General features: G+C 35.6%; 1 protein-coding gene across 1 annotated transcript; it reads right to left on the reverse strand.

Annotated features, from left to right (window-relative positions):
- Positions 1 to 255: 255 nt before the first annotated feature.
- Positions 256 to 11,624, reverse strand: LOC131626968 (uncharacterized). Its single transcript, XM_058897801.1, has 20 exons — positions 11,127 to 11,624; positions 9,758 to 9,907; positions 8,671 to 8,852; positions 7,262 to 7,369; positions 6,018 to 6,188; positions 5,403 to 5,936; positions 4,950 to 5,024; positions 4,750 to 4,878; positions 4,600 to 4,674; positions 4,303 to 4,512; positions 3,941 to 4,093; positions 3,633 to 3,847; positions 3,311 to 3,428; positions 3,087 to 3,219; positions 2,823 to 3,024; positions 2,638 to 2,743; positions 2,421 to 2,561; positions 2,198 to 2,323; positions 1,941 to 2,055; positions 256 to 1,279 (listed from the first exon to the last, which is right to left on the reverse strand). The coding sequence occupies exons 1-20, from the start codon at positions 11,323 to 11,325 to the stop codon at positions 900 to 902; spliced, it is 3,522 nt and encodes a 1,173-aa protein (XP_058753784.1). The 5' UTR covers positions 11,326 to 11,624; the 3' UTR covers positions 256 to 899.
- Between the last annotated feature and the right edge of the window lie 709 nt (positions 11,625 to 12,333).

The raw sequence follows: 12,333 nt of genomic DNA on the forward strand, positions 1-12,333 counted from the left end.
AGATGCATCTCCAAAATAATTCCATGTGCACATCCTTCGTAACGGAGTCACAACGTCATTTTTCCATAGTTCAGTTCGAAGATGTATTATAACTCTTTAGTTAGTCACCTCCGTAGCAAAATACAAATATACACTTCCATAATCATCCTTTAGTTAGTAAATTTAGACCTTTTTTTAGAATTACACTGATGTAATAGATCATGTATTATAATTATACTATCATAGTAAAAAAAATTATCAATTAAACACCATAGATTGATCTAATAAGATAAAAATGCTATATATAAATGAATCAATAATATAGTCAAAATAACAAATTACAAACATAATACTATCCATAATCTCTAATACATATACTATACTTATGTGTAAAAACCCCATGTTCCTTCGCTGCCTGCCTCCTGTACTGCTATGTTGTCCTGAGGTGTCACGTAAATTATACGGAGATACACTTCCATATTAATTTTTGGTTGAAACGAAGGTCTACTCACTTACGAATGGATTGAGTGTAGAATAGGGTGCGTCCAGAAGTACATTTCCAAATTCCTTAGATTGGGAGAAGTAATCCCCTTTCTAAAACATCCCAAACCATAAAATGTGAGAAAATCACATATTTAGCATGAAAATTTAATGAACAATTCACATTTACTATATGCTCTCCACCAAAATCTCTTTCCTATCCCCTGACACATGGCCTATTAGATCACAACCACAAATTTTGGCATCAAAAACTGTAATAATCTATTTATTCATATTTTCATACTCTTTTTCTATCTCAAAAACAACACTGTAGAAGAAATTCACTTAGTGTCCCAAGTCCTGGTTGTTGTACATATGGGAAACAGTGACATTCTCTTGAGGAAACAGCTTAAGCACAAACTGCTATGGGCAAATGCATCTTATTGGTTCTGACCATCCTCTTGGGCTTTTGCTTTGCCACGAAGCATGTCGCTGAAATTTCCCATCATGATACGTCTGAATCTAGTGTCCTCTGCTGGTGGAGTGGCGATCTTGGGGGACACAACTGCCTCGGTTGGTGACTCAGTGGTTTCTTTCTTTCCGAGTAACCCACCCTCACCAAAAATGTTGCTAACTGATGTTGGAAGCGCAAGATGAGCAGCACCCATTACCTTGCTAATAGTCTCAAAAGTTCCCCCTGATCTTTCCTTCATAATAATTTCAAGTGCTTCTTTGTGAGCTGGATCCAGTGCATCCAAATCTTTCAAGAGATTCTGTATTGCAGGTAGGAAGAAGTCCCTAACACTATTTGCAGGAAGATCTACAAGAAGAGAAACTAGGAATTAAAAATACTCAAGGGAAGAAATAAATGGCAACAATCAGTGACATCTCCGTGAAATTAAAACTTGTTACTATGACTTTTACAAACAATAGTGCGGTTGTAGACTCCAGCTACTGGTGGTGTGTAAAATAAAATTGAAATTACAAATGATTTGTCATCAGAGGGAAATGACTGAAAGGCATGCGAATTTTGATTAACAATGGTGCAAAAATGACAAATAATGGATCAAAAAGTATAATATTTCCGTTTTGTAAGATATCTTATGATTTCTTTCTGCAACTAACTTTCCTATGAAGTCATCTTTTCTATTAAAAAAAGTGGAGACTTTAACAAATGAATAAAAGAGTGATTTGGAGTTCAATTAATTAGATTAAACACAACACATAAGGCTAAAAAGATCCATACACTACATATACTATTTGGGCTATGGAAAGACTAGAAAACTGATAGCTTCACGTGTAGACTACATATTTACATCTGATAAGATAACAGAACACAGAACATTAATACTAATCAATCAAACCTTGATGGTTATCTGGTACAAATTCAAAACATTAATACTATCAATCAAACCTTGATGTGAACACCGTAGAGCGTAAAGGTAGGCTTGCCAGATTATATAATTTTTAAATGAGCAAACCTGTAGCATCCAGAGCACGGATTGCCTCACAGAATACATCAGCTCTCTCTCGTCGACGCGTTAAGTCTTTTGCTGCACTTGGCATTGCTGTAAGTTGGAAAATCTTGGACAAAAGATGTATGTCAAGTTAAGGAAACAAAAACACTATTTCAGAGACCTTGAAAGCCAACATGACATGCAAATGACAAAAAATGAGACACAAATGTCAGGACATTAATTACTCCTCCAAACATTTTTCCAGAAATAAGGTTAAGGATATAATCTCTAAGTCTGTCTATTGTATGTGGTACAGCAATCACCAACGCACGAATAACAGCGATAGTAGCTTCATGAGAACCATCTTCAAGAAAAGCATCCATTTGAACACGTATCTTGTCAACAATCTGGAAGATATCTTATTTGATCAGGAATTCGAATTGAAGAACTGCATTAACATCATAACTTCAACAGGAACCAGGGAGAAATACAATTCGAAGATACCATATCATTTTTGAAGTGCTGAGCCACTGCGCCAAATGCATCTATGCTGGCATACTTCACATTCAGATTTTGATCAGATCCAAGAGTAACTAGAGCGGGCAAAACATGAGTTGAAGCAGCCTTTGCATCAATATATGGCACCTATTAATTAAGAAGCTGTCTTAGTTTACGCATTTGTATGAGATGCATCAAGAAACTAAGAGAGAAGCACTCTTACAATAACTTTCAGCAGATGTGCAGCATTTATTTTCATGCTTATGTTAGAGCTGACCACCATTTCCCACAATATATTAAATACCATGACATGGTTTTCTTCACATGTGCTGCATATAAAAAAAACTCATAATGAATATTGGACAAAAATACATAAAATTTTAAAAATGTTTGTGGTGGTAATCAAACCAAATGAAGCGGATAGCATTAATAATCTCAGGAGTGTGCTTGGTTGATCGGTTTTGCATGGAACTATCTTCAAGAAGCAGCTTCTTTAAATATCCTTCTAACTGTCCATGTTTTCCAGGAGCACTCAAAACACCAGCTAACAGTAGCGGTAAGACACACATTGTAGAAAGCCTATCAGCAATGGCAGATCTTGGCTTCAAACCTACAAGTGAACGGTCAAATATGAAGCGATTATTTAAAAAATTCACAGGGAAAAAATATTACCTTTAATTCTTGAATGGATCGTAGTAGGAAAAAAAGTCAAATCCGCATCATCCCCTACTGCAATTAAAAATACTGGCAGCATTATGCATGTCACATACGACTCCCCAAAATATTCAGAAACAGATGACAAAAACTGCATTTACATGGGTTATATCAGCGAAAACTCAAATTTTGGTCAAGGCATACAAAAAATTTTGAAAAATTCAAAGGGAAGGCAGAGTGACCTTTGAAATCCTGCTCCGTAAATTATCTTCTTTCTGTGGCAACAGGCAGGCCAACTGTATCAAATTTGGAAAACACTCAACATGCATCCACTCAAATGTAACCCATTCAACTTGTTCCCTAGAAAAAGGGAAACCATTAAAGATCAGCCAGCTTTGATCGAGTGGTCATGCATGGTTTGTCGTTTAGTGTATGTATAAATTGCATGTTTGGAATACACAAACATCACAACATGAATCAATGACGTCAAGACTGTCAGTGGCATTGACTCTTCCAAATAACCTAATGGCATTATTCAAAATCAGCTGTTCTCGCTAAGCTTACCTGGCATACAATTCAAGCAATGGGATAGATAACACAGTTGGTGCAGTTTCTGTGGTGGACAAGAAGGGACAAGTGCCAAATGCTTTTTGGTGCACGAAAGGAAGTATTTCCATCAGCATTCTCAACAAAACATCTACATTCCAGCGCTCTCTTTCACCCAATACACGGAGATGTGACTCTATAGACCCTTCAACCCCAGAAAGAGGTGGACAACGCTGCGGATTAGGGAAAAAATCTCACTCAGAAAATATTTCGATAAATAATAAAATTGTTAATCTGAACGGGAGGATACAAGGAAAAACAAATACCAGAGCTGAATTTAAAATATGAGAAAGTAAAACTCTCAAAACGTGATCTAAATTGTTTCCCCACTCTATAACTGCAGGAACCAATTCCTTGAGAGCAGTTTCCACCACCACTCCAGCCGGGTCACAGACTAATTGGAACATCAGCTCCTCCACCTATAAATAAGAGGTGAAAAAAAGAATTAGAGCAAATATTAATTTTCATTATTATTTTTCTGTAAAAGTTGTCATATTATATGGTAAGGTAAAAGGCTCCATTCCCTAGACCATTTTTCGTTAGCTTGTTCTATAGCTTACATTGTAGCCAAGTCTCAGGTCAGAAACCTTCTCCATGACTGCCTCGAAGCAAATATAGTGAGGCTGACCTTGAAATATTTATCCATGTTTGGGAAAAGTGGAAGCAGCATAGCTAGATTTCGAGCTGCACCCTCTCGAACAACACTGGCAGAGTCTTCTATTAGTTGCTGCACAATAGATAAAATAAGAGAATCGCGAATCTCCGGCCGTACATATTCTGCAAGCTCTCCGCATGACTGAGCAACAAGCAATCTACGCTCCTCGTACATGTGACTTATCTAATAAGCACAAGACCAAAAAACTCAAAATCCGGTCGACGTTTTATAAAGGCAAAAGGTAAGTTGAAAAGTGAGGCACAAATTTACTTGTTCCCAGCACTGTGGAAGCAATTCTGTTTCTGTTCTCATCTCTCCAACATTCTTTGCAAGGTTGACACATGCCTGAAAAGATGACAGGTAAATTCAAATCGTATTGAGACGTTCACTAGAAGAAGTAAGGAAAACAGCACAACATACATCCATTATTATTCGTCTCTGCTGCTCATCAGGACGCTTGATCAAATTAAACAATGTGTGGGTCAAAGAATCTCGAGTGCTGCTGTCTGGGTGGCGCTCGATAGCACACATTATTAGAGGAAGGAGCTCCTACAAATAAACAAAACTTATTCAGCATTCATGTGACAGAACAAATGAAACAGATTTATAGGAAAGCCAACCTCGCGATGATTGATCAAGACATAAGGAACGATTTTAGGCAAAGCATCTGCAAGTATCTGAACTGTTCCTAATCCCTGACAAAATTGAACATATATAAGAATGGAATATCACAGTTAAGAATTGATTAGACAAATCTACTTGGCTAACATTTAGCCATCATGACAGTTCATCATCATTTCTGTCAGATGAAAGGGAAGAGATTCTTCATGTCTATATTTTTCAAAAGTGCTACATAGTAAGGTAATAAAACCAAAAATAGTACTTTCCAGTTCACCAATGTTAACACTAGATCAAGCCTTAACCAAAACAACTCCCAATTGTTCAGTCTCAACAACTTTTTCAAAAAAGTAAATCATATCATATAAAACCAACAAGTAATAATGTATACAGATATCATTAATCTAAGAGTATAATGAACTTTCTCTTTTCCAATCTATTAATTCATCACTTACACTGTCTGATATTTGAAGTAACCTACTGTCCTCATGTTGACCAACAATTTGTTTGGAGTCGTTTTTGATATTTTCAGAAGCACTATTTGTATTTACAGCATTAAATAATTTAGGCAAGGTATCTTCATCTTTATTTGCTTTCTCATTCAGAGATTGAACAGCTGATGATTGAGCATCTTCATTGCGTACAGCACCAACCACCACGGCAACAGGATTTGAGATTGAATCTTGGTCTTCATGAATCTCAATAACTTTATCATCTGTTTGTAAATTTTCCATTTCAGAACCAACATAACCTCCAGGTTCAGGAGCTCTTACATTCATTTCCTTCAGCGAGTCAATTTCCACCTGCAATTTCTTAATTTCTTCCTCATACTTCTCGTAAGATTGAGACGGAACATTATTAACTTCCTTGACAACCAGATTATTTCCTGAGAGAGACCCTTCAAGATGCATTTTCAGTGAAGTGATCTCAGCTCTGCAGTCATTGAGCTCTTTTCTTTGCTGCTCCAAGGACTGTTTTAAAACTAGCACCTGGAAGTTACAATTGGTATATCACAATTTTATAAATACAAATGCTGTTTGACAGAATCATCGAAACTAAAAATGAACTACCTGGTTCTCTTTGTCTCTAATATCTTTCTGCATTGCCTCCAAGGATTTTGTCAATGTTCCTATTTGAGCATCAGTCAAATCTTTGTTCTTCAACAAGGCTTCCTTTTCTAGTTTCAGCTTCTGATTTGAATTCAGCAATGTTTTATTCTCTTGAAGCAGAGAAAATTTTTCCTGCATTTCCATGTGGATTTCAGATTAACTTGAATTTATCTAAAAAAATTCAAAAGAGCAATTAAAAGTCACTTCAAAACAACCAATGCCTCTGAAACATATCTCATCGAGCATAACAGTAGACAAAATCAAGAATAGAAAAAACAATAGAAGCCTCAAAAGAAGAGTCAGGAGTGAGATATGACAAGCAATTGAGGATATAGGGAGGCTATCTGGAAAATTTGGTTTTAGGATTAGGATACCATCTAATGAGAAGAGGTATGTTTATTGTTTAGAAAAGGGATAGAATGACTTAGCTTGTGGCTCTCAACTCTAATATTTCTATAATAGCAGAGTAGTCATTCCCACATTGCAAAGCGGGGTGGCCGACCCCAAAAGTGGGATAGTGGGATAGCGTATAGCGGGATCACCGTTCTATTTGATCATTTTTGGACGAATTGCATATAATAATTATAAACATATATTTAATGTAAAATTAAAGAAATAACTCAATTCATAAAATATTCATAAATCAAATCTCACATGACTCTTAAAGTGCGTAACTGACTATGAAGGAAGGTTAAGGTTGAGTCTCAACTCAAATTTAATTGAAAAACCCAAAATTATCCTTAAAACGTTGTAAATTTCAGGGGTAATTTCGGTTTTTTATAAAGGAAAAGGATAGCGGGCCAGAAACCACTCCGAGACGGAAACCGCTCTGCTCCGCTATCCCGCTATTTAGCCTATAGCGGCCACTATAGTGTTCTGCATCGCTAAGAACCTTCCCATAGCAGCAGGCCACCATTATAGCAGGATAGCGCCGCTATTAACTACTGTTAGGATAAGATTAATCAAGGCCTGTACACGCAGACATAACCAATATCCTATTAATAACCTAAAGACATAAGCCCGTGAACTAATATGCATGCAGACACTCGAAAATGCAAGGCATAAAACCCACAAAATGGTAATCTGAAGAAGTCAAGTGGTGGAAAGACATTAGAAAAGAAGCCAATTTGTCAGAACAAGGGGTACAGTCTATTATGTTTGGTGGTACGCAATAAACAGCTAGCTTATTTAATGTAAAGAGTCACCTCAGCAGCCTCTGAAGTCGATGAAAGATACTGATAATAATAATGCCGCAAGGCATCAGGTACAGATGCAGGTGTGTTCTGCCAAGTGTCCAAGTTCTGGTCTGTAACCTACAGGAATAGTTTTAGTGTAGAATAACAAATTACTAAAATTAAGCACCAAATAAGAAGGGCAAACATAATATTATTTATCGAATAAACATGTTCACCACCATATATAATTTGATAGAATTTATGATGTTTTACACACGAAAAATAACCACGGATATGTTGGATTGTATCCAAACTAGCAATCATTTCTTTATTAAATAGTCCCTAGTGTATTACTCTTTGGTAATTCATGTGCAACCCCTGCTTCTTTTGGTCATCTTTTGATCTCTACTCCCCACTTAATTGTATTGCAATTTTCTCCCCACTTAATTCTGAGTATAAATAACTAACGATATTTATCAAATACTATTCTTTAGAGTCTCTACTCTCCTTCACCATTGCACCCTTAATCCCTATAATTTCAACAGTGTGGTACACTATATGTTATTGGAATATTAACTTTTGAAAGATTGTTGAATGAATCCGGGAGCAAAATCAAAATGCATAAGAATGATAGTATATATACCACAAAAGAAAGTACCATAGAAACCTCCCTTAGTTTTTATTTTTGCTTTTTTGGGGGATGGGGATCATTAAAGAAAGGAGATAATACAAGGGGGAAATATATTATCTTAAAGTAAAGGGCAACCCGGCCCTATAAAATCCGTATTAGAATTATAGAACAAAGGGAAATTAAAGTAGTTAAGAGTTGTTATAGAAGTTAGTTAGTTAGTTCAGGTGGTTATAGAGAGAAAGTGTATAAATAAGAGAACACAAAGGGTAGAAAGCATCTTTGAATATTTCCCTTCAACATACTGAATTTATTTCCCCTCTTATATTTATAACCAATTGGTTGAGAATTAAGAAGGATAACGTTAAAATAGAAAAGTCATTTTGAACGGAAATTCGCGATGTGGTCAAGGCAGAAGCACCACACCATACCCTACCTACCTCAAGTAGAACATACTGTCTCAAGGCTTCCTCCTTAACATTAAGGTGCCTACTAGCCCAAAACCATTTAAAAATAAAATAGCATAACACCCTCCTTACATACTACAATATGACTATATTTGAGTGATTCCAGATCCATACAATAGAGGGAGTTACTACAGTCACTGGGAGTGTAACTACTACATTTTCAAATTGCTTACTGAAACATGTAATTTACACTACTACATTTTCAAATTGCTTACTGAAACATGTAATGGACAAAAAAATCAGATTTGGAAGAATGGCAAGTTCCCCCATCCCCACCCAAAGAAACTACAAAAGAGAAATAAAATCAGAAAGTTGCGAAAAAAGGGCGATACAGCAATACCAACCTCTTCATAAAATGTCATTGCAGTAAGACGGTAACCAGCTATAAGCAAATATTCCTTTACGGCACAATTAAGATCTTGACGTTCAGTATCCTTTAATGGACCCAAATCGGTGAAGGAAGTATTATTTTGCTGATGAATTTGTTGCCCGTCATTCACAGAAGCATCTCCACTAAACTGCGTAGCTGCATTCAAAAAGAAATATGTCATAAAGCAGTGACAACTGGAAAATATCCCAAGTATTCCAAGTCATTATACAACAATCATGCCTTATCTCACTAAGTGGGATTGGATACATGGATCAAATTCTGCCATAATGTTCTATCCAAGACCGTATTTCTATCCAATTAGTTAATCTGAAGATCCTTCTTAATAGTTTCTTTTATAGGTTTCTAAGTCTTCCTCTACCTATAGTTGTCTGACTCCTCTTCATCTGATCTATACTAGGGGGGGAAATCATAAGAGAAAGAAGCAGAGTATAAAGCCAAATTCCCTTAAAACGAGTGAAGTAGCATTAGCATTGAGGTCACTGAAACTTTTAGCCCAGGCTTAACCAAAGTTTAATTCTAGATAGTTTTAAGGGATACCATTTAAACAGTTCAGGTAGGGTGTATTTTATAAGGACTGAATGATTTTCTTGCATCAAAAATGTTAAGGATTATAGTATTTTAAGTTCAGGTAGGTTTTCTGAAGCAATGAAGTTGCCTGCTTTGTTTAAGGAAAAGGCTTTGCTGTTTTATAAGTATAAGATGATTAACCGGTGGGAAGTTGTGGAGGTTCTCTTTTCCTTTTTATCCTTGGATTGTTTTCCTGTTTGTAGTTTCTTGTCGGGGTTTTATCTGTTTTGTTTTTCTTCATCTCTTTTCTGATTTGGATGACCCAACTCCTTATCCTCTCTCCTATCCCCCCTTTCCTATCTAATAGTGTTTCTTTTTCTAGCTAACGAGAAAGGGAAAATAAAAACGAACACATCATTCATATATAAAAGTCATCAACATAATCATGTAAGAACCATAAGACATTGAAGGCCAGATGATGATCACATAAAAAATAAGTGATACAGAGGTCAAAATGTCGTGTAAGCCAATACCACTTAGTTCATGAATTTTTTCTGTCTTCTTCTGCAATTCACTCTTGAGTTTTGAGATGTCTTCTAAAGCCAAACGCAGTTCATAATCACTAATAGCTAACTTTTCTACAGCTGCTTCTTTCTCTTCCAGCAAAGTTTGAGGATCTGCCACTGCATTTCAAAATACAAAAAAAGTTGAAGAAAAATAATCAACATATAAAGTACAGGATTACATCAATCTACGCCTAAATATCATACCTGCTCTTATCAATCAGGTTAGATTACAAGTAGAGGACACTGTTGTCAAATAGCGGCGTGCTATAGTATAATGAAGTATGAACAAATCTTTATTGTTCGGTGATATTAAACAAATAGCCTAGCTCAATCTCATGAGAGCTTGCATAGTCCCCTCACAGCATATAATAAGCTTGTGAGTAACCACCACATTCAGTTGTACTCCCTCATTCTCGTAAAAATGTCTCAGTTGTACTTTTTCTCTTCTCAAAATGAATATCTCTCTAACATACCAATGCAATATTTATTATTATTTTTCCTCTACTGTACTCTTATTTGTTAACTTTCACTCTATTTAACTACTCCGCTGACTATAATTAGTAAACATAATCTAGTAAATGAAAGAAACTAACTTTATCATAAAAAATCAACACATCAAATCATTATCTTAAGCTATGTTTGGATTGATGGAATGGAATGGGATAAACTTATGTTTCATTGTTTGGATTCATTAAAAAAGGATTGAATGGTGCGGAACCTAATGGAATGCATTTGATATTTCATCTCATTCCATCACTTTACATCATTTTTTGTCCGATTTGGGCGAAATACCCAAAAAACAGAATGATAGTTTTATTCCATTTCCCTCTGTTCCACTCAATTCGGCTTGGTTTGTTTTACAAAATCCAAACATAGCCTTAATAACCGCACATAATTCAAATAAGACATTATTTATGAGACAGATAGAGTAATAACTAACCGACAAATCACTGTAGAACTATAAATAGATGACTCATCATCATAAAACTGATTGAGAAATCATTATAAAGAATTTCAGATCAAAGAATCTCAATTTCTCTATAGTTTGCATAACGATAAACTATTTAGTACAAACTGTTGTCAAATACTGTTTATAACTTATAACATACCTATAACACTATAGCTCAGCAGAAATGTAAACAAACCAGTGCTAGAGAATTCTAATGCTTCTGAATTGAACTTCTCTTTTAACAAATACGCACATAATATCAATCATCCAATCCAATCCAAATCCAAAGATCTTATCAATAAAATGCACAAACCACGCATGATTTGTTTAAGCGTTGACCGAAAAAACAAAATGCGGAAATCGAAAGAGTGAATGGCAATTAGTTACCTCGGAGAGAGTTGAGGCGAGAGATTTGATCATGCGGAAAGAGAGAGGGATCGGAAAAGTAATGCTTAAGACGAATAGCTTGATCGTCGTGTCCGTCATCGAGAAGCTCGTGAAGAAGTTCAAATGCTGTGAGAACGTAGTTCTCTTCTAAGAGAAAGTTGACAACGCAATTGCAGAGTGACGATCTCTCTACGTCCATGACGAATCCTCAGATCAAAACCCTAGAGTCTCTGATCTGAGGCCATTGAATTGAAGAGGTGGTGAGTGAAGTCGCAATTTCAAATGTATGATGCTAGCTAGTTAGGTGACATCTCATACTTTTTGGTTTAATTTATTTTTCTGGGATTGCGTCATGAAGACTCTGAAAGAAAATAAACAAGATTGTGTTGGAAAATGGATAGTTTACAGGGAGTGAGTTATTGAGTGGAGACATATGGATTAGTCTGCTTGTGCACCGTCAAGTTTTAGCATTGATTTTAGCATTGATTTAGTCTGTGTATTTGGAAATTACGGATTTGCGGTGCAAATATGTGTTTACAATGTGAGAGTTTTTTTTTTCTTTTAAGCAAAGAAAAATATATTAAAATAAAAGAAGTACAGAAAGAAAACTGAGAGAGCATAAACCTAACTCAGCAATCACAAAGTGATAAAATAGACCGCACAAAAGTGTAATCTAACCAAATACTTAAGGATGATACACACGAAATACAAACCAGTGAACCCAACGCGGGAAACGAAACTAGATTGAAAAAGAAATGTGTATACACGTCTCAAAGCATCATAATAAACTAAAGACAAGCGAACTCATTTCTTTGAGGAACGACAAATGAAATTGACCGTCAACACGATAACAATTTCCCAAACTCACAACTCGCAGCAACAGAACAACTAGCAAATGGCCATTTCTAGCCCAAATTTATTGAAACTGATTTAATCAAACCAAAACTCCATTGCAACAGGCGCAAATCCAAAGCTTTGAATCCTGCAGATCTCAACAAATCTAAAGCAAAATCAGGAAACCAAAACAGAAGAGCAATCCACCAAACAACAAACAATCAGCGTGTTTGCTAAAATTGTCGTTCACTGAAACAACCCTTCATCACTGAAGCTGGAGTAAATTGCAAAATAATAATAATAATAATAATAATAATAATAATAATAATAATAATAATAATAATAATAATAATAATAATAATAATAAATTCAG

This window comes from Vicia villosa, unplaced genomic scaffold, assembly GCF_029867415.1.
Source record: "Vicia villosa cultivar HV-30 ecotype Madison, WI unplaced genomic scaffold, Vvil1.0 ctg.000339F_1_1, whole genome shotgun sequence".
NCBI lineage: Eukaryota > Viridiplantae > Streptophyta > Magnoliopsida > Fabales > Fabaceae > Vicia > Vicia villosa.

What these genes read in the sequence shown, in the direction of transcription:
- LOC131626968 (XM_058897801.1), bottom strand. Translation starts at nt 11,325, where the DNA reads ATGGACGTAGAGAGATCGTCACTCTGCAATTGCGTTGTCAACTTTCTC. An exon ending in CGACTTCAGAGGCTGCTGAG is followed by an intron (nt 6,189 to 7,261) that starts GTGACTCTTTAC and finishes ATGGAAATGCAG; the next exon opens with GAAAAATTTTCTCTGCTTCA. An exon ending in ACATGGATAAATATTTCAAG is followed by an intron (nt 4,094 to 4,302) that starts GTCAGCCTCACT and finishes TCTTATTTATAG; the next exon opens with GTGGAGGAGCTGATGTTCCA.